Source organism: Rhinoderma darwinii, chromosome 1 (assembly GCF_050947455.1).
Source record: "Rhinoderma darwinii isolate aRhiDar2 chromosome 1, aRhiDar2.hap1, whole genome shotgun sequence".
Taxonomy (NCBI): Eukaryota; Metazoa; Chordata; class Amphibia; order Anura; family Rhinodermatidae; genus Rhinoderma; species Rhinoderma darwinii.
The window spans coordinates 82,274,433-82,296,598 of record NC_134687.1 but is presented as its reverse complement, the minus strand read 5'-3'; the positions used below and the strand labels follow the sequence as shown (position 1 = coordinate 82,296,598).

The following is a 22,166-nucleotide window of genomic DNA, read 5'->3' as shown; positions in this document are numbered from 1 at the left end:
AATAGTTTACAAGACTGCACTTGACAAAGACCGAAGACAATCCAACACGGCAGATCAACTTTTCCACAGATATCTGTCTTCGGTCGGCGTCACACTTGTTGGTATCAGGAGAAGTTGCCAATGATTGCCCGAAAATGGTCTAAATCGTTCTTTCGGCCAACTAAAATCTTTAGTGTATGGCAAGCTGAAGCGTGCTGCTCTATGGTGACTCTGTATTTTTTTTGTATTATGGTGGTATTCTCCCATATTAGCAAATACAGAGGAACAGTATAATCCCATAAACGTCCATTGGTGACATATTATGGCTCCACATAATGCAGAGCTTGTATGGAGCTATAATGATGTATTTCCAAGTGTCATTCTTTTTTTTTTGTGGTTTTGTTACGCTTTTCTTTTTCCTGTAAAATTGCTGCAAAAACCACAACAAAAAACAACTAAAGCAAATACACTGTAATACTGTTGTGCGCATGAGGCCTGACTATACACTATACATTTTGGTCGACCAAAAAGGCAGATTTAGACCTTTTTCTGCCTACCGTCATACCATTTTCGTTACACCAACGAGTGTGACAGGTGCCTGCCGAAGGATGATGTGTGTGGCAAAGTTGACTGACCGCGTTGGCTTTTTTTGGTCATTGTCGGGTGCAGTCATTGAAAAGTCATTCATGCCAAACTACAGGTCCCATCAACAGAAGCCAAGACGAGGCCACGGATCGATTGCCAATTTGGCGTTTTAACTTATGGCATTGTCGTCCAAAATAACAGCCTTCGAAGACCAACTGCAAATGACATGTATGTCTAGCTTTACAGTAACAGAATCCAGGGGCCTTTTCATTTCACCTGTAGAGGCTCTCCCAAATAGAAATGTGATTTTTCTGTCTTTATACAAAGATTCTAATAACATTCCTGCATTTTCCTGTATTAATCGGTTCTTTCTGGAAATAAATGTTAGAAATACCTATTACATACATTATAATACATGGATACAACATAAGTTTTGTTGAAATATACAAGATAAGTCTAATAATTTAAAAATAATCTAGTGTGGACAAGTCTTATGTAGAATATATACCAATAGATAAAAAGCAAAATCTAACAAACAATTCTGATCCCGAACATGTAGCGAATTTTACAGCCCAATCAATAGAAACATCCTAAAATAACAGAGGAAGCAATAACATGTTTTTGGCAAGACAATAAAGAAGGATCTTCTCAGGTGTTTGACTGAAAGTCAATGTAAGGTTCTTACTAGAGAGCCAGTAAGTGACAGATTAGAAACAGAAGTGATTGTTAACACATCTGGAGATCATGATGAAGGGATGGCTATCAGAGACCATTCATGTCAGGGCTGCCATATTTTTGGGAGTGTAGAGGGATAAAATGACACAATACTGTATCCTATAATAACAGGTATTCTACCTTTTCCTCTCATGTGGATAATTCACTGTTATGAAAACAAAACGGCACTTTAAACGCTTGGGCCGACAACTAGCTACTTCAAAGGACAGCCGAGGTTTATGTTGTTATCTCTACAACACGCTTGGTACATGTTATTAAGGCAGGAAACACAAAAAATGTGTACAAGAACAGATCTACATGTTCTTCTAAAATCAGATCCATTAAATCGGTTTAGGCTAGTGATACAGGTCAACAACAATGCAATTTCAATTGTCTCCTGAGGGAAAGGCACAGTCGGAATTTCTGTGACAGGAGCAAGTTTGCTTTCGACTTTCTTTCCAATGACAACTACTGAAGTTGACCACGATTTTATAGCCATTCGCGTGTGACTCCATGCCGCCTATTTTACAATGAACTCAAAGAAGTTGTAAATAACCATAATTAAAGTGGTCACTGTGACAGGCCACTGCTTTGAAATGGACAAAAAGTCATTGCATTGTGATGAGAAGAAGTGATGGGGGACCTTAGTACTGGCAGTGCTGGAACGGAACAGAAATTAAAAAGTGACTATAAATTTTTTACAACACCATGATTACCTTTATTTATCACAATGGAAACATGATGGAGGAAAGGGTGCCCTCTTGGAAAAATTTTAAATGTTTACCCCCTCTCGGAGCTGATTCCCAAACCACACCCTCTTTAAACTTTGCACTCTTTCCCACTTCCAAACCCTTGTAGTAAAGAAATATGGTGAGACACTCAGGCTGCTTCTCATTCCCTTTTTCATTATAGTTGCAATGCTCGTGCAGGAAGGAAACCCTTCAATACTTCACACAATGGGGAGCGAGGTGGGTACAATTAGAGCACGGTTTCCCTTCTTTACAAGCCCAACATCAGTTGCAGGTGCTGTCCCTACGGTATGTGCATTTTTCTTCTCATCTACAATTACCCCTGTATGAAGAATCTGATGTGTATGATTTACACAATGTATATGATATTAAAGTGTACATCCCATTATAAAACAAGTTACCTTAAATCATTAGTACGAGCGAAAATAAGAAACTTTGTAATATATCTTATTATAGAAAAATTTATCTTTCTCCACTTATCATGATCCTTTCCCCGTCTCTTTAACTGTTCACTCACTCAGAATTCACTCATAGAATCCATAGAGCAGAGGCAATGTATTCTGAGCTTCTCTATTAGATTAGGTTACAGCTGCCCATAGAAGTCTATGAAGAGGTGAGGGGGAGCAACTGAGTGAGAGAGACACACAGAGATACTGCTGCTTCTAGTGAGACAAGTTTCTTATCTTTGCTTGTACTATTTATTTATTGAAAGTTGTTTTATAATCGGTGGTACACTTTAACTTTCTTATATATGGTTACTTATAATAACTAATTTCCCTATATGTAATATCATTATTATTTAAGGAGTCCTTCAAAGTGAATTTTCTCTATTACCTAATATGATTGGACCATTGCCTAGCAAAAGGTGCAGCAGGAAGGTGGTGACAACAGACAATAGTGTGTATTTTGTACACTTTCAGTCATTAAAAAAAATTAATTTTATAAAATAAATGTGGCTAGGGAAATCAAAGTTGGTTAATATTGGTGTTCTAAATAAATAAATAGAAGAAATGTTAAACAGCTTTAAATATGAAATTATACGGAAAAAGTATAGAATAGCAAAAAGGTCAAAAATAAATATTAAATGTTGTAAGTTTCTAGATATACGGCACATTGGGAGTCCCCAAAATCATTAATGTGAACTTACCTTTATCTCCAAGAGTTCTAAAAAATCTGGATGACCCCTTCCATACTGGCGGCGTGTCCATGAGCATCTGACTCAAGTCCTGGAATACAGAAATATTGCGCATTGATCGAGACACAGGACTTGAAATAATCTGAAGAAATACATATGATAGTAACTTCATCTGTATTGTATAATACTATTCAACTGTCCCGTTGTCGTCAACAAAATATGTTTAAGTCAGTCCATTTGGACAATGCTTATTTATTATATACTATGGATTGCTTTTTGGCTTTTTGCTTCATTAGCATACCGTGATGATCATCGACTTAAAACCACATCCACACGTAGCGGGAAAAATCTGTGGAAAATATCAGGGCGTGCTACACATTTTCAAATCTATACATGTCGATTTTCTTCGGAAACTGCAGCGGATTATCAACATGGATTTCACGCTTTGCGATGCATAGGGTAAAATCTGTGGCAAATCTGAGTCAAAATGTAAAGCGGAAAATCACTGCTAGGTCTGGAAGTACCCTTACTCATAATTATTATTGTTTATCTGTGTAGGATTACTATTTCCACCCGTCCATGAGGCTTTGCAGTGACATGGGCGCAGCTGCTTTGGGGCCCAAAGGCTCAAACCTTTTGGTGGGGAAGAAACATGATGGTGGCTTTCTGTTGTCTTGCTATACTATATAGGATCAGTTTTGTGCAGATATTCCGATATATAACACTACTATTAATCCTTTGGTTCCTGCTCAAATAGTTGTTCTAATGTTTGCCTTATTGCAAATCAGTTTACTGTCAACCAGGTCCGGGGGCCCATTCCTGACATCGCTATGGGGCACTATGAATTCTAGTTATGACCCTATGCAGACGTACATCAGCTGTTCCCTTACTGCAGAATAACTAAACAGATATGCTCTTCAATAGACTGTAGGAAAACTAGACGACCCCTGTGGGAGCTGTTATGACCTTCAGAGTGATTCTCACACAGTTTTCCCAGGGACAAATATAACAGCCGAATAGAATTCGTAACATTTAGACAGAAAAGGATCTCTATATACTGGTGATGTATTTGTTTTAAAGGGGAATTTAATAATTTTTCTAAAATGTTGGTGGTTCCTGAATTTTGACTCGGTATAATCCTGGACCAGCTTACTACAGAATTGATTTCCTATTGACTGCAAATCTAATAAATAAGTACAGTCGGGAAAATCAGAATAACTCCTTCTGTACATGTCTTTCTTCTCGGCCCCGCAGAGAACACTCTTCTTATTGATTTGTAGAACTGAGGACAGATGCGCTGTAGATAGAAAGCTAAAATCCCATCATCACCTCCTTCCAATTTGTCAGTCTATCACCTAGCACATGGATGGCAGTGATTTCCACTGTGACATTCATAGGATACATATTAGTTTCATTAGATACATATTTATTATTTATTACAGCCTCTGCACAAAAATGAAAATGCATTGTGCTGAATTGTTTACCAATTCCATTTTCAGTGTTTGAAGACATTTAAACAGGATTTGAATATTTCAGATTTCTTACATTTCATGAATGTGCCATGCCCATTAAAATGCATTAAGCCTACGTAAAAAAAAATCTGAAAATTAAGCATAGCTCTAATGCTGTAATAACTTTGCAGTAACATGTGTATCTACAGTGCCATGGAAAAGTATTCACCCCCCCCCCCTGTGTTTTTCCTGTTTTGTTGCATTACAAAATTAAAATGGATTTTAAACTTGATTTGATGTAGTGAACCTGACAAAATAGTCAACATTTTTAAAGTAAACTGAAAAAAAAAAGACGTTGTTTAACCCCTTTAGGACACAGCCTGTTTTGGCCTTCAGGACATAGCCGATTTTTTCAAATCGGGCATGTGTCACTTTATGTGGCAATAACTCAGGAACGCTTTTACCTATCCAAGCGATTCTGAGATTGTTTTCTCGTGACATATTGTACTTTATGTTAGTGAAAAAATTTGGTCGATAAATTCAATATTTATTTGTGAAAAACTTCAAATTTTAGCAAAAATTTGCAAAAATTAGCATTTTTCGAAATTTAAATGTATTTGCTTGTGAAACAGATAGTAATACCACACAAAATAGTTACTAGTTAACATCCCCCATATAATATAACCGAAAAGCACAGCATGGATCTCTGTGGGTACACGCCCCAGGATCTAGCTCACACCATATTTTTTTGCTTGTTAACAGCCGCAGTTTACCTCTCTTGGGCTGCTCAGATCCATGCTGTGCTTTTCGGTTATATTATTTGTTTTGTTTCTGTTTTTTACAGATAACAGCAGCAATCCAACTATGGACTTTCGGGCCAGGGAATTATCATGGCTCTCCCAAATTTCAAATGTTTTTAGAGAGGGATCCTTAACCGCAGGTGCTGGCAGTCAGAGAGATGTTAGAGAGTCCCAGAATTATTTTAAAAACCTCATGCATAAAAGGATGAAAGTATGGTGGAACCGTGCTTTTTTGCAAAACTATCTTCAACACAATCTTATTCCAAGGGGCTTGTGCGTTCAGGTGTTTCCATCGTTTCCCATCGAGGATGTGAATTTCACATCCTCGTGGGAGAATAATTGTAGCGCCTGCTCACGGAAAATGATGGATCTTCTAATTGATTTAAACTCTAAGTCGATAGATACTATGGACATAGAGTTGGAAACAATTCAATCACGGTTCAAATCTGAGATGACTAAGGAGAATTTAGAGATTTTTAATGTACAGCTGGAGCAACAATGCACCATATGGGAGAAAGAAATAGAGTCCATTAAGACCAAAAAACTGATTCGTGATCATGACGATTACGTTCAGAAAAGGATGTATAGATGGAATCGTAGAACACCTGTTGCCAACATTAGTCGTTCGTCATCTATTTCATCCATATCATCTCTCAGTGATCAATACGAAACGACCACACGTAACATGGCTCCTGGTCGTATTAGTACTAGACAAAAACGCAAAGTTAATTACAACAACTCAGTATATCCAAAAAGAAGGGCCAACAGAGGAATTGATCACAATCCCAGACAAGTGAATCCAAACTCCAATCCGGAATTCAATCTAGGTCATCAACATTTAAAGGTAATTAACCTATCTAAGCATTTACTTACTCCTAGCGATATGTCTTTGTTGGCAAGGGGTTTGACTTTCTCCCCTGCCTCTTCCTTTGACCATTTCTTGGCAGTGAAGGATTTACAGTTGTTTGGGAGATCCCTGATTTTTAAGAGGTGGTATTTCAAAGAGGAAGACAATATCTTCACAACAGCACAAGAAAATGAAACATTACGTGCGTTGGAAGATTTACTTAATCAGGATGAATTTTTACCTAAAGGTAAGATACCCGAGTGCATAGTGAATAAATCCACAAAATTTCCCCCTCTCGCCATTTGTCCAGCAGTGGACTTGTTCGTGAAACTTGTCTCGGACGAGTGGAGCACGATATCTCGCAAAATCAGTTATGACAACTTGAATCAACTAGAGAGGGATAGTCTTGATAAAATCAAATCATGGGATGATGTTTTAGTGAAACCAGCTGACAAGGGGGGTAACGTAGTACTGTGGCCACGTCAGTCATATGTCAATGAGGCAAACCGTCAATTACGAAATACTGTTTGCTATAAAAAACTTACTTTCAACCCCCTGTCATCTTTCAGACTAAAGTTCCAAAAGATTTTGCAAGATGCTTTGGAAAATGGCACAATCACGAAACTGTTGAGTGATTCTGTAAAGGAATCCTTTCGCATACATGACGTCTTCCATGCCTCCCTCCTTAAACGCTGCTCCCCGTCCTGGTCCCCCTCGAGGAAACCTCCTGTTCCCATTCTCACCCCTGAGGGGGTGGAATTCGAGGTGGCCAAGATTGTGGACAGTAGGATGATCCAGGGCTCCCTCCAGTACCTTGTCCATTGGAGAGGATACGGGCCGGAGGAGAGGACTTGGGTACCTGCTCGAGATGTTCACGCTGGGGCATTGGTCAGGAGGTTCCACCTTCTCTTCCCCACTAAACCAGGTCCTCTTAGTAAGGGTCTGGTGGCCCCTCATAAAGGGGGGGGGGGTACTGTAAAGGATCTGCCAGGCACTACGTCTGTGGATACTCCCAGGATTAATCAATCGACACCTGAGGCCGGACCTCTTAGACTGACTCCGGCTCCCACCAATCAGGGTGGCAGGCTCAGGAGTGGGAGAGCCTATCGCGGAATCACAAGCCCATACCTAGTCTACCCTTTCTCCTACTCTATCATGGACCCCCTTGAGACCCTGACCCAGCAGATGCAGGGCCTCTCCCTACAGGTCCAGGCCCTGGCTCAGAGGGTCAACCAGCCTGACGCTGCCGTAGTAGTACCCCTCGCCTCACCTCTAGAACCTGACCTCAAGTTACCTGACCGGTTCTCAGGGGACCGTAAGACTTTTCTCTCCTTTCGGGAGAGTTGCAGACTTTACTTCCGTCTAAAACCTCACTCCTCAGGTTCCGAGAACCAGCGGGTGGGAATCATTATATCCCGACTCCAGGAAGGGCCCCAAGAGTGGGCCTTCTCCTTGGCTCCTGACGCCCCTGAACTTTCCTCCGTTGATCGTTTTTTCTCTGCCCTCGGACTCATTTACGACGAGACTGACAGGACTGCCTTGGCCGAGAGTCAGCTGGTGACCTTACGTCAGGGTAGGAGACCTGTTGAGGAATACTGTTCTGACTTTAGAAAGTGGTGCGTAGCTTCTCGGTGGAATGACCCTGCCCTAAGGTGCCAGTTTAGGTTAGGCTTATCTAACGCCCTGAAGGATCTGCTTGTTAGCTACCCCTCTTCTGACTCCCCAGACCAGGTTATGGCCTTAGCAGTACGACTTGACCGACGTCTCAGGGAACGACAGCTTGAACGTTTCAGTGTTTTCCCTGCGATTCCCCCCGAGGTCCCGTCTCCTCGCTCTTCCACGGAAGACTCGGAGGTACCTATGCAACTCGGGGCCTCCGTGTCCCCCCGACAACGTAGAGAGTTCCGCAGGAAGAATGGTCTCTGCTTCTATTGTGGGGATGACAAGCATCAACTGAACACCTGTCCCAGGCGAAAGAATAAGAAGCCGGAAAACTTCCGCGCCTAAGTGATCATCGGGGAGGTCACTTGGGCGCACAGGTATTTCCCGTTAATATGAAACGCAATAAAATTTTGCTTCCCTTTCAGGTCTCGTTTGGTGGTCGGTCTGCCACCGGCAGTGCCTTCGTGGATTCAGGCTCATCTGCTAATATCATGTCTGTGGAATTTGCTATGTCTCTAAAAATGCCTTTTATTGATTTGCCTAATCCTGTCCCGGTAGTGGGTATCGACTCCACTCCTCTTGCTAATGGTTATTTTACTCAGCATACTCCTGTTTTTGAACTCCTTGTTGGCTCCATGCATTTGGAGCAGTGCTCTGTACTGTTGATGCAGGGATTATCGTCCGATCTGGTATTAGGTCTTCCCTGGTTGCAGTTGCATAATCCCATGTTTGATTGGAATACTGGGGATCTCACCAAATGGGGTAGTGAATGCCTGACGTCATGTCTTTCGGTTAACTCTATTTCTCCCCGTGAGGAGGTAAACACGCTACCTGAGTTTGTTCAGGACTTCGCTGATGTTTTCTCTAAGGAGGCCTCCGAGGTGTTGCCCCCTCATAGAGATTACGATTGCGCTATCGATTTGGTACCAGGTGCTAAGCTTCCTAAGGGTAGGATATTTAATCTTTCATGTCCTGAACGTGAAGCCATGAGGGAATATATCCAAGAATGCCTGGCCAAGGGTTACATTCGCCCCTCTACTTCTCATGTAGGTGCTGGTTTCTTCTTCGTGGGGAAGAAGGATGGTGGTCTTAGGCCGTGCATTGACTATCGTAACTTGAATAAGGTCACTGTAAGGAACCAGTATCCCCTTCCTTTGATTCCGGATCTTTTTAATCAGGTTCAGGGGGCCCAATGGTTCTCTAAGTTTGATCTACGGGGGGCGTATAACCTTATCCGCATCAAAGAGGGGGATGAGTGGAAGACTGCGTTCAACACGCCCGAAGGTCATTTCGAATACCTTGTCATGCCCTTTGGGTTGTGTAATGCCCCTGCCGTCTTCCAGAATTTTATTAATGAAATTCTGAGAGATTACCTGGGAATTTTTCTTGTAGTGTACCTTGATGACATACTGGTGTTTTCCAAGGACTGGTCCTCCCACGTGGAGCATGTCAAGAAGGTGCTCCAGGTCCTCCGGGAAAATAATCTGTTTGCGAAAACCGAAAAATGTGTGTTTGGGGTACAGGAGATACCATTTTTGGGTCAAATCCTCACTCCTCATGAATTCCGCATGGACCCTGCCAAGGTTCAGGCTGTGGCGGAATGGGTCCAACCTGCCTCCCTGAAGGCGCTACAGTGTTTTTTGGGGTTCGCTAACTATTACAGGAGATTTATTGATAACTTCTCGGTCGTCGCTAAGCCTCTTACGGACCTCACTCGCAAGGGTGCTGATGTCCTCCACTGGCCTCCTGAGGCCGTCCAGGCTTTTGAGACCCTCAAGAAGTGCTTTATCTCGGCCCCAGTGCTGGTTCAGCCCAACCAAAGGGAGCCATTTATCGTGGAGGTTGACGCGTCCGAGGTGGGAGTGGGGGCTGTCTTGTCCCAGGGTACCAGGTCCCTCACCCATCTCCGCCCCTGTGCTTACTTCTCCAGGAAGTTTTCGCCCACGGAGAGTAACTATGATATTGGCAACCGCGAACTTTTAGCCATTAAATGGGCTTTTGAAGAGTGGCGTCACTTCCTGGAGGGGGCCAGACACCAGGTAACGGTCCTTACTGACCACAAGAATCTGGTTTTCCTAGAATCTGCCCGTAGGCTTAATCCGAGACAAGCTCGATGGGCGCTATTTTTTACCAGATTTAACTTTTTGGTTACCTATAGGGCTGGGTCCAAAAATATTAAGGCTGATGCACTGTCGCGTAGTTTCATGGCCAATCCTCCTTCGGAGAAGGATCCTGCTTGTATTTTACCCCCTGGTATAATCGTTTCTGCCACTGATTCTGATTTAGTCTCTGATATTGCGGCTGATCAAGGTTCAGCTCCCGGGAACCTCCCTGTGGACAAGCTGTTTGTCCCCCTGCAATACCGGCTAAGGGTACTTAGGGAAAACCATGACTCCGCACTATCTGGTCATCCTGGCATCTTGGGTACCAAACACCTCATTACCAGAAACTATTGGTGGCCTGGGTTGCCTAAAGACGTTAGGGCTTACGTCGCCGCTTGTGAGGTTTGTGCTAGGTCTAAGACCCCCAGGTGCAGACCAGCGGGCTTACTACGTTCTTTGCCCATTCCCCAGAGACCTTGGACCCATATCTCCATGGATTTTATCACCGATTTGCCTCCATCTCAAGGCAAGTCGGTGGTATGGGTGGTAGTAGACCGCTTCAGCAAGATGTGCCACTTTGTGCCCCTTAAGAAACTACCTAACGCCAAGACGTTAGCTTCTTTGTTTGTTAAACACATTCTGCGTCTCCATGGGGTCCCAGTCAATATCGTTTCTGACAGAGGGGTACAATTTGTTTCATTATTTTGGAGAGCCTTTTGTAAAAAGTTGGAGATTGATCTGTCCTTCTCCTCCGCCTTCCATCCCGAAACTAATGGCCAAACGGAGAGGACTAATCAATCCCTGGAACAATATTTAAGGTGTTTCATCTCTGACTGTTAATTTGATTGGGTCTCATTCATTCCCTTCGCCGAATTTTCCCTGAATAACCGGGTCAGTAACTCGTCAGGGGTCTCCCCGTTTTTCTGTAATTTCGGGTTTAATCCACGGTTCTCCTCCGTTTCTCCTGGTAGTTCCAATAATCCCGAGGTAGAGGTCGTTCATCGGGAACTGTGCACAGTCTGGGCCCAGGTTCAGAAGAACCTAGAGGCGTGCCAGAGCGTACAAAAAATTCAGGCTGATAAAAGACGTTCTGCTAACCCCCGGTTTGTCGTCGGGGATCTGGTGTGGTTGTCGTCTAGGAACTTGCGCCTTAAGGTCCCGTCCAAGAAGTTTGCTCCCCGATTTATTGGGCCTTATAAGGTCATTGAAGTCCTCAACCCTGTATCCTTCCGTCTGGAGCTGCCCCCATCCTTTCGCAGACACGACGTCTTTCATGCCTCCCTCCTTAAACGCTGCTCCCCGTCCTGGTCCCCCTCGAGGAAACCTCCTGTTCCCATTCTCACCCCTGAGGGGGTGGAATTCGAGGTGGCCAAGATTGTGGACAGTAGGATGATCCAGGGCTCCCTCCAGTACCTGGTCCATTGGAGAGGATACGGGCCGGAGGAGAGGACTTGGGTACCTGCTCGAGATGTTCACGCTGGGGCATTGGTCAGGAGGTTCCACCTTCTCTTCCCCACTAAACCAGGTCCTCTTAGTAAGGGTCTGGTGGCCCCTCATAAAGGGGGGGGGTACTGTAAGGGATCTGCCAGGCACTACGTCTGTGGATACTCCCAGGATTAATCAATCGACACCTGAGGCCGGACCTCTTAGACTGACTCCGGCTCCCACCAATCAGGGTGGCAGGCTCAGGAGTGGGAGAGCCTATCGCGGCCTGGTAAGTCGGAGTTAGCTCCGCCCCCTGTCCTTTTATACCTGCCGTTTTCTCTTCCTCATTGCTTGTGATTCTTCCTGGTTTCCTGGCCCTGCTACAGCCTTGCTCCAGCCTGCTACTGCCTTGCTTCAGTCTTGCTACAGCTTCCGCTTATCCTGCTTCGCTCTGACCCCGGCTTGCTTCCTGCTCCTTGCTCTGCGTTCGTATACTTCGTGACATCCTGATTCTGACTGGCTCGTTGACCACTCTGGTTTCCTCACGGTGTTCCGTGGGCTACTGCCCCTTCCCTTGCTTGTTCCCTGTTTGTATTCCCTTGCACTTAGTCAGCGTAGGGACCGCCGCCCAGTTGTACCCCGTCGCCTAGGGCGGGTCGTTGCAAGTAGGCAGGGACAGGGCGGTGGGTAGATTAGGGCTCACTTATCCCCTTCCCCTTCTTCCTGCCATAACAGATTCTCTCTATGTACCAGAACCTACCATACCAACAATGTATCTGTTACCCAAGATCCACAAAGATGCTAAAAATCCGCCAGGTAGGCCCATTATCTCAGGTACTGGGGGTCTGACTGAAAAGGCATGTAAATGGATTGACTTCCATCTCAAACCCTTGGTAGAGTGTCTACCGTCTTATCTGCGTGACTCGGCTGATCTATTGCTAAAGATTGAGGAGATCCATTTAGATCCGGACCATTTATTGGTCACGTGTGATGTCGAGTCCCTTTATACTAGCATTCAACATAGGGACGGCGTCCATGCAGTGGCAAATTTTTTATTGATGAGCGATATTGAGAAGGAAACTTTTCAGCTCATCTTGTCTCTTCTTGATTTCACTCTTAACCATAATTTTTTTACTTTCAATGGTTCATTTTTCCTACAGCTCCAGGGCACGGCTATGGGGGCAGCTTGCGCACCCTCGTATGCCAATCTGTTCCTGGGGCTGTGGGAGAGGGACCTTTTTATGTCAGATCATGGGCCATCGATGAGCCGTGTCCTGTTCTGGGTACGGTTCATCGATGACATCTTCATGATCTGGCAGGGTACTCCAGATGATCTCTTTTCGTTTATTAATGCTTTGAATAGCAATTCTCTTAATATCAAACGTACTTATAAATGGAGCCACTCAAATATTGATTTTTTGGATATTTTGATTAAGAAGGATACTGATGGTCTTTTGCAGACGGACCTTTATCGTAAGGAGACATCGACCAATTCGCTATTGCATGCCACTTCCTCACACCCTCGACATACTATTGATGCGATCCCAATAGGCCAATTTTTACGCGTTAAGAAGATTTGCTCTAGTGAAGATGACCTCAAGTCTCGTTTTGATGAATTGGGAGACAGGTTCACCCAGAGAGGTTATAGTCAACGTTGTATACGTAAAGCCCGTCATCGAGCATCAGAAGTGAGTCGACAACAACTACTTCAGGTCACTCCAAAGGACCGTAAACAATCAAAGGTGAGATTTGTTACCACTTTCAACTCACGTTGGGTTGAGATGCGTGACATTTTGAACAAATTTTGGCCTATTTTGATGACCGACTCTATTTTGCAGAGGGTACTTCCACACTACCCTGCCATGGCGCCACGCAGAGCTCCCAATCTGCGTGATGCCATGGTACATAGCTATCTCTCACCCACCAAGCCTGGTAAGGTTTTTGGCACAAAGGGGCCCAAATGGGGCTGCAAACCGTGTGGTGACTGCATTAGTTGTCCCAATGTTGAGCAGTCAAACAATTTTGTGGACTCTAGTGGTACCAATAATTTCAAAATCTGTTGGCCCATATCTTGCAACACCAAAGGGGTCATTTATTACGCAACTTGTCCGTGTTCGAAGATATACATTGGCATGACCACCCGTGAGTTGCGTTTGCGAGTTAGAGAGCATGTTAGGGATATTGAAAATGCGAAAAACGCAGATGACATTGAACAACTTAAAACAATCCCCAGACACTTCCGCCTCCACCATGCTTGTAACTCTAGAATGTTGAAGGTGAGGGGTATTGACCATATTAATCTTGATATGCGTGGGGGTGATCTTAAAAAACGTTTACTACAGAGGGAGTGCAAGTGGATTTGGAGGCTCCAAACCTTGCACCCCAAGGGTCTCAATGAGACCACGGGGTTCTCATCATTTCTCTGATTGCCAGTAATTTTAGTGGTGTTGGATTCTTTTATCAGTGTAATTCATATATATATATAAATTTTTTGTGTTTCTGTGATTTTAACATTTTTTATTTGCATTCTACAGATTAGATCTTTAATTTGAGAGTTCTCTCATTATATCCGGATTTCCTGCTTGTCCACTTCTTGGGGTGCTTTACCTTGAATCATCATTCGCCTGGCCTTTTATTGTGTCCATCGATTACATTATTGTAACCATTTTAGTTTTGGATGTTTTTCAACATAATAAATATTAATATATTATGTTTTACCACATTTTATTTTTATTTTTACTTATTTTTGTTATTATCATATATTTATATGCACAAACACTTCACTTTATTTATTTTATTTAATCAATATTTTAATCAATATTCTACATTTATTCATTTATTTTTCACATTTCACCACAATTTCATACATTCACGTATATATTTCTTCTTTTTTAATCATCACATTTATATGGCCCCATATGATGGTTTCTTTTCCGTCGATGGAGCTGTCTGTCATTCTTATACAGATTCTTCACTTACACGTTTCCTTTTCATTACATCAAACACATTTTTTGTTTTCTACATGCCATTAAGGCATGCATATTCATATTGTTTCTTGTTGCGGGATTTTGATGTGCTTTACGTAACTTATTTTTATGCTATGCATATACACATCTTCGTTCACAATTGTTCACAAATTCATGTTACTATATCAAGTATGTGTTTTGTAAGGTCCCATTGATGATTCCGGCCAAATTAATAAATACCATTTCATGTTCTACATACCAGCCAATATATCCCTTTGCTGTATCCTGGGTTACCCCTTCCTCGCTGTGTCGCTCCTCTGATTGGTGGACGAGTGACGGGCCTCCGTTCCGTCGCTGGTGACGTGTCGGATCTCGGACTCACGTGACCGTGTCGGCTGACGCGGTGACGCGTTTCCGGTTCCGGCCCCTCATGAGCGGCGTTTCCGGTGGCGCGGCCATTTTGCTTCACCTCGAGGTAGCGACCTGTAATTATACAGTGAGGTATGTACACCTTTCATTTTCGGGACCCCTCATTTCGGATACTTTATCACTATTGGCTGGTTCCCCCTATTTAAAGTGGCATGTGCATTGTCCAGCACTACCCCCAGACGAAGGCATTAGCGCCGAAACGCGCGTTGGGGTGGATATCTTGCTGTGCATCTAGCCCTGGACTTACCATGGGTATGTTTAACTATCGCAATTTGTTCTTATACTGTTTCATTCATTAGCAATGTTTATTTTCTGCCATCTTCATATATACCTGTTCACTTAATTCTTTCATATGGCATTTGTCCATTCTATGTTGATTTAAATTGTGTTGGGCAGGATTTAACTTGTTAATGCTTACAGTGATAGTGTCTACAACCAGGCATTTTTTTCATGCATTCATATTTATACAATTTATTTATTTCATGAGCTGAATGGCTTGTATGTCCTTTTAACCTGTTGGTTTATGGATTCGTTTTTTATCTTAGTATGTCTACATGTTATCCTCAATAAAGTATTTTTTCAATTTCTTATATTTCTAGTCTTCTGGCATCTTCTTTTTTTAGGTTATATAACATCCCACATATGTCTACTTTATGTTTGCATCATTTTTTGGCACGTACTTTTATTTTTCTAGGACGTTACAAGGCTTAGAACTTTAGCAGCAATTTCTCATATTTTCAATAAAATTTCAAAAGGTTATTTTTTCAGGGACCAGTTCAGTTCTGAAGTGGCTTTGAGGGCCTTATATATTAGAAAGTCCCCATAAATCACCCCATTTTGAAAACTGCACCCCTCAAGGTATTCAAAACCACATTCAGAAAGTATTTTAACCCTTTAGGCGTTTCACAGGAATTAAGGCAAAGTAGGGGTGAAATTTACAAATTTCATTTTTTTTGCCGAAATTCATTTGTAATAAAAAAAAATCTGTAACACAGAAGGTTTTACCAGAGAAACGCAACTCAATATTTATTGCCCAGATTCTGCAGATTTTAGAAATATCCAACATGTGGCCCTAGTGTCCTAATGGACTGAAACACAGGCCTCAGAAGCAAAGGAGAACCTAGTGGATTTTGGGGCCTCCTTTTTTTAGGAATATATTTTAGGCACCATGTCTGGTTTGAGGAGGTCTTGTGGTACCTAAACAGTCGAAACCCCCAAAAAGTGACCCCATTTTGGAAATTACACCCCTCAAGGCATTTTTCTAGGGGTATAGTTAGCATTTTGACCCCACAGTTTTTTTGCAGAATTTAGTGGAATTAGTCTGTGAAGAAGAAAATCACCTATTTTTCTGTGGAAACATAGAATTTTTTCATTTTTATAAGGAATAAAGGAGAAAAAGCCGCCCAACATTTGTAAAGCAATTTCTCCTGATTACGGCAATACCCCATATGTGGTCGCAAACTGATGTTTGGACCCACAGCAGGGAGCGCCTTTTGGATTTTGGAGCGCAGATTTTGCTGGATTGGTTTTCAGTGCCATGTCGGGTTTGCAACGCCCCGGAGGGACCAAAACAGTGGAAACCCCCCAAAAGTCACCCTATTTTGGAATCTACACCCCTCAAGGAATTTTTGTAGGGGTATAGTGAGCATTTTGGCCCCTCAGGATCTTTTTTAGAGCTAAGGTGACCAAAAAACAGCAATTTTGGCGCTTTAAATTCTTTATTTATTACAGCGTTCACCGTGCGCAATAAATTACGTTTTAATTTATTCTGCCGGTCGGTACGATTACGCCGATACTATATGTGTATAGTTTTTTTAAAGTTTTGCAGCGTTTGCACAATAAAGTTACGTTTCTATAAAATAATTTATTTTCTGGGACACGCTATTCTGAGCCGTAACTTTTTTATTTTTTCGTCAAAAAAGCTGTGGGAGGTCTTGTTTTTTGCGAGATGGGTTGTAGTTTTTATTGGTACCATTTTGGGGTAAATGCGACTTTTTGATGACTTTTTATTCTATATCTTGGGAGGGGTGGTGACCAAAAAATAGCGATGCTGACAGTTTTCCGTTTATTTTGTTTGCTGCGTTCACCGTGCGGAAAAATTAACATTATAGTTTCATAGTTTGGGCCGTTACGAACGCGGCGATACCAAATATGTGTACTTTTTTTTAACGTTTTCATTTTTTCCCTATAATAAATGACTTATTATAGGAAAACAAAACCTTTTATTTTTACACTTTTATAAAACATTTTATTAACTTTTTTTTACTTTTTACACTTTATATTTTTGTTTATTAACTTTTTTTTACTTTTTACACTTTATTTTTTTGACCTGCAGCTCTGATCACTGCTAGAATACATTACACTACCTAGGTAGTGTAACATATTCCAACTGTCAGTGTGACGTCACAGTCACTCTGACAGTTGGTCTACGAGGATCAGCAGAGGCTGATCCTCATAGGCTGACATACATGGCAGACCTGGAGGCCGTTGTCTGGCCCCCGGGTGCCATCACAAGCATCAGAAGCCCCCACGATTGCATGGGGGCTGCTGATGCGCTACAAACCCGCTACATGCGGAGATCGCAATCGAGCCCCGCATGTAACGGGTTAATTGCCGAAATCAGCGGCGATGAGCCGCTGATCGGCAACACTGGAGAGTGTCAGCTGTCGGGGACAGCTGATCTCCAAGTTCCCGATGCACACTGTCGCCGACAGTGTGCATCGGGAACGGCACAGTGACTTTTTGTCACTCTGACAGGAAGCCTATCAGGACCAGCCGAAGGTTGGTCCTGATGGGCTTCCGTCCATGGCAGACCCGGAAGCCATTGTTTGGCTTCCGTTTGCCATACTAACTATCGGCAGACCACGCGATTTCGGACAGGGGGTTTGCCGATATGCTAGAAACCCCTAAAATTCGGCGATTGCACCCGATCGCCGAATTTAAGGGGTTAATTCGCCGAAATCAGCGGTAAAGGACCGCCGGCCGGCAAGAGGGGAGTGTCAGCTGTCGGCGACAGCTGACCTCCCGGTTCCCGGTGCACACTGTCGCCGACAGTGTGCACCGGGATAAACTCAGTAACTATACGTCCTCGTGCGGGAAGTAACCTCCCGCAACGACGGACAGTTACGTCCTGGTGCGGGTAGGGGTTAAGAAAAACATAAAAAAAACAAACAAAAAAAAAACTAAAAGAGAAGTTGTGCATATGTATTCACCCGCTTTGGTATGAAACCCCTAAATAAGGTCTGGTCAAACCAATTACCTTCAAAAGTCACATTTTTAGGTGAATAAGGTCCCCCTCTCAGTATAAATACGCCTGTTCTAAAAGGACCCTGACTCTGCCAGAAAAAAGTGTTTGTTTAACCCCCTCCCGACGTATGACGTGTGCTTGCGTCCAGGGGCGTAACTAGGAAAGACTGGGCCCCATAGCAAACTTTTGACTGGGGCCCCCCCTGCCCTGGGTGCCACACAAACACCCCTTGCAGATAGTGTCTCCCTGTAGATTCCACCACACAGCGCCCCCTGTAGATAGCACCATACAGCCCCCTCCCTGTATAAAGCGCCATACAGCCCCCTGTAGATAGCATCATACTGCCCCCTCCCTGTCAAGGGCGTAGCTAAAGGCTCATCGGCCCCGATAGAAAAGTCCTTCTTGGACCCCCCCCAACTTCTCATGACCGCCGGCCTGCAGCTTTCAGCTGCATCGCTTAGTCTCCTAAATGACCCAACGATGTAGCACAAGCAGCCAGGGGCGTTACTAAGGTCTTAAAACGTCAAGGCCAACATATATCCCCCAAAAAATGTGTGTGCGTGTATGTATGTGTGTGTCTGTATATATATATATATATATAGGACCCCCTCTGGTGCCCATCCCCCCCCCCCGGTCGTGGGGTGCCAATGGTTGGCATGGCAGCCTGTGGGCCTAATGATGGCCCCCAGGTGTCCCATCTTTGTACTCTTACAAAGTAGGTTTAATAGGTTACTGCCGGAATCACAATATACTGCAATACATTAGTGTTGCAGTGTATCGTGCAAGCGATCCAATGATCGCTGGTTTAAATTCCCACTAAAGCAGTGTAAAAAAATAAATAAACATAATTGATATTGTTGCATCCGTAAAAGTCTGAACTATTACAATATAACATTATTTAACCCGCACGGTGAACGCAGTAAAAACATCAACGCCAGAATCGCGTTTTTTGGTAACGTCATCTCCCATATAAAAATGGAATAAAAAGTTATCAAAAACGTGCATGTACCCCACAATGGTACCAGTACGCTCGTCCCGCAATAAACTAAGCCCTCAATCCATGGAAAAATGAAAATGTTATGGCTCTCAGAATATGGCGATACAAAACAAATTCTCTTTTTAACAATTCGTTTTTTCTTGTAAAAGAAGTAAAATATAAAAAGACCTATATAAATTTGATATCACGTTAATTGTATTGATCCGCAAAATAAATTTAACATATCATTTTTGTTGCACTGTAAACGCCGTAAAAATGAAACCCAAAAAAACAATGGAGGAATCACTATTTTTTTCCCATTTCACCCCACAAATAATATTTTTCCAGTTTCCTTGTACATTATATGGTACAATAAATGGCGTCATGAAAAATTACAACTCGTCCCACAATAGCCCTCATATGGCATTATCGACGAAGAAATGAAAAAGTTAGAGCTTTTGGAAGAAGGGGAAGAAAAAACTAAAATGAAAATTTGAAAAATGGCTGCAACGGAGGGGGGGGGGGGGGGGGGGAATAAAGAAAAACCTTAATGAAACGTTTTGAGTTGCCAAATAACATGTGGCAGACTTCCCAAATACATGGAAGAAGGTTCTCTGGTCAGATGAGACTAATCTTGAACTTTTTGGTCATCATGGGAAATGCTATGTGTGGTCTAAACAAAAAACTTCTCATCACCAAAAGAACACCTTTCCCACAGGCAGCATCATACTGTGGTGCTTTTTATCAGCAGGGACTGGAAAACTGGTCAGGGCTGAAGGAAAAATGGATGGCAGTAAACACAGGGCAACTCTTGAGGAAAAGCTGTTTTAGGCTATGTTCACACGGGGTATTTTGCAGAGTTTTTTGACGCGGAAACCGCGTCGCAAAACTCGGCAGAAACGGCCCGAGAACGCCTCCCATTGATTTCAATGGGAGGCGTCGGCGTCTTTTTCCCGCGAGCAGTAAAACTGCCTCGCGGGAAAAAGAAGCGACATGCCCTATCTTCGGGCGCTTCTGCCTCCGACCTCCCATTGACTTCAATGGGAGGCAGGAGAAAGCGTATTTCTCGCTGTTTTATGTCCGCGGCGCTCAATGGCCGCGGGCGAAAAACGGCGCGATAATTGCCGCGAAAATCGGCGTGCAGGGAGAGGAATATCTGCCTCAAAGTTCCAAACTGAATTTTGAGGCAGATATTCCTCCCCCAAAATACTCCGTGTGAACATAGCCTAAATCTGCCAGAGATTTGAGACTGGGACAGAGCTTTCAACTTAAAGCAGGACAATGACATACTGCTAAAGCTACACTGGAGTGGTGTAAGGGGAAACATTTTAATGTCTTGGAATGGCTGAGTCAAAGGCCAAACTTCAGTCCAATTGAGAATCTGTGGCATGACTTAAAGACTGCTGTACCACGACAAAACCCATAGGCCTTATTCACACGAACGTTGAATACGTCCATGTGACGGACATTAAAACAACGGCCGTCACACGGGCCTATGCAATTCAATGGGGCCATTCAGACATGCAGTGTTTTTCAAGCAGCGTATTTCCGTTGCGTGAAATTCACTGCATGTCCTATTCTTGTGCGTTTTTTTAAGTCAATGGGTGCGTGAAAATCACGGACAGCCATCCGTGTGCTGTCCGTGATTCCCGGACTAGTTCCTTGAAATGCAGAGAAAAAAAAAAAGAAATGTGCACCAACACTGACATCAACAACTGATGCCACACGGAACAAACACTGATGGCACACAGAACTGCAATGCTTGAAATACGTTTCCTTTTTTTGCGGGCGCAAAACGGAAACGCTTGTGTGAATCTTGCCTAACTCGAAAGAGTTGGAGCCGTTTTGCCTGGAAGAATGGACAATAATCCCAGTGTCTAGATGTGCTAAGCTAATAGAAACATACCCCAAGAGGCTTGCATCTGTAATGGCAGCAAAAGGTGGCTCCACAAAGTATTGACTTTCAGGAGGTGAATACTTATGTATATTAACCCCTTCAGGACTGAGCCTGTTTTGGCCTTCAGGACGAAGCCGATTTTTCAAATCTGACATGTGTCACTTTATGTGGTAATAACTCTGGAATGCTTTTACCTATCCAAGCGATTCTGAGACTGTTTTCTCGTGACATATTGTACTTTATGTTAGTGATAAAATTTGGTTGATAAATTCAATATTTATTTGTAAAATACACCAAAATTTGGAGAAAATTAGAAAAAATTAGCATTTTTCTAAATTTAAATGTATCTGCTTGTAAAACAGATAGTAATACCACACAAATTAGTTACTAGTTAACAATTCCCATATGTCTACTTTATGTTGGCATCGTTTTTTGAACATTCTTTTCTTTTTCTAGGACGTTAAAAAACTTAGAACTTTAGCAGCGATTTCTCATATTTTCAAGAAAATTTCAAAAGGCGATTTTTACAAGGACCAGTTCAGTTCTGAAGTGGCTTTGAGGGCCTTATATATTAGAAAGTCCCCATAAATCACCCCATTTTGAAAACTGCACCCCTCAAAGTATTCAAAACAGCATTCAGAAAGTGTATTAACCCTTTAGGCGTTTCACAGGAATTAAAGCAAAGTAGAGGTGAAAGTCACAAATTTCATTTTTTTTTTACAAAATTCATTTGTAATACATTTTTTTCTATACCACAGAAGGTTTTACCCGAGAAATGTAACTTATTATTTATTGCCCAGATTCTGCAGTTTTTAGAAATACCCCACATGTGGCCCTAGTGCGCTAATTTACTGAAATACAGGCCTCAGAAGCAAAGGAGCACCTAGTGGATTTTGGGGCCTCCTTTTTTTTAGCATATATTTTAGGTACCATGTCTGGTTTGAAGAGGTCTTGTGGGGCCAAAACAATAAAGACCCCCAAAAGTGACCTCATTTTGGAAACTACACCCCTCAGGGAATTTATCTAGGGGTATAGTTAGCATTTTGAACCCACAGATTTTTTGCTAAATTTATTTGAATTAGTTTGTGAAGATAAAAATCTACTTTTTTTCTGAAAAAACGTGGACATTTTTATTTTTTTCATGGAATAAAAGAGAAAAAACACCCCAACATATGTAAAGCAATTTCTCCTGATTATAGCAA

General features: G+C 42.7%; 1 protein-coding gene across 4 annotated transcripts in view; it reads right to left on the bottom strand.

Moving 5' to 3' along the window:
- MICU3 (mitochondrial calcium uptake family member 3) overlaps positions 1 to 22,166 on the bottom strand; it is a 164,074-nt gene that overhangs the window by 82,645 nt on the left and 59,263 nt on the right. For all 4 annotated transcript variants that reach the window (XM_075860100.1, XM_075860088.1, XM_075860094.1 and 1 more), the window contains exon 4: positions 3,175 to 3,253. In XM_075860100.1, coding sequence (XP_075716215.1) covers positions 3,175 to 3,253 — 79 coding nt within the window. The remainder of the gene's footprint in view (positions 1 to 3,174; positions 3,254 to 22,166) is intronic.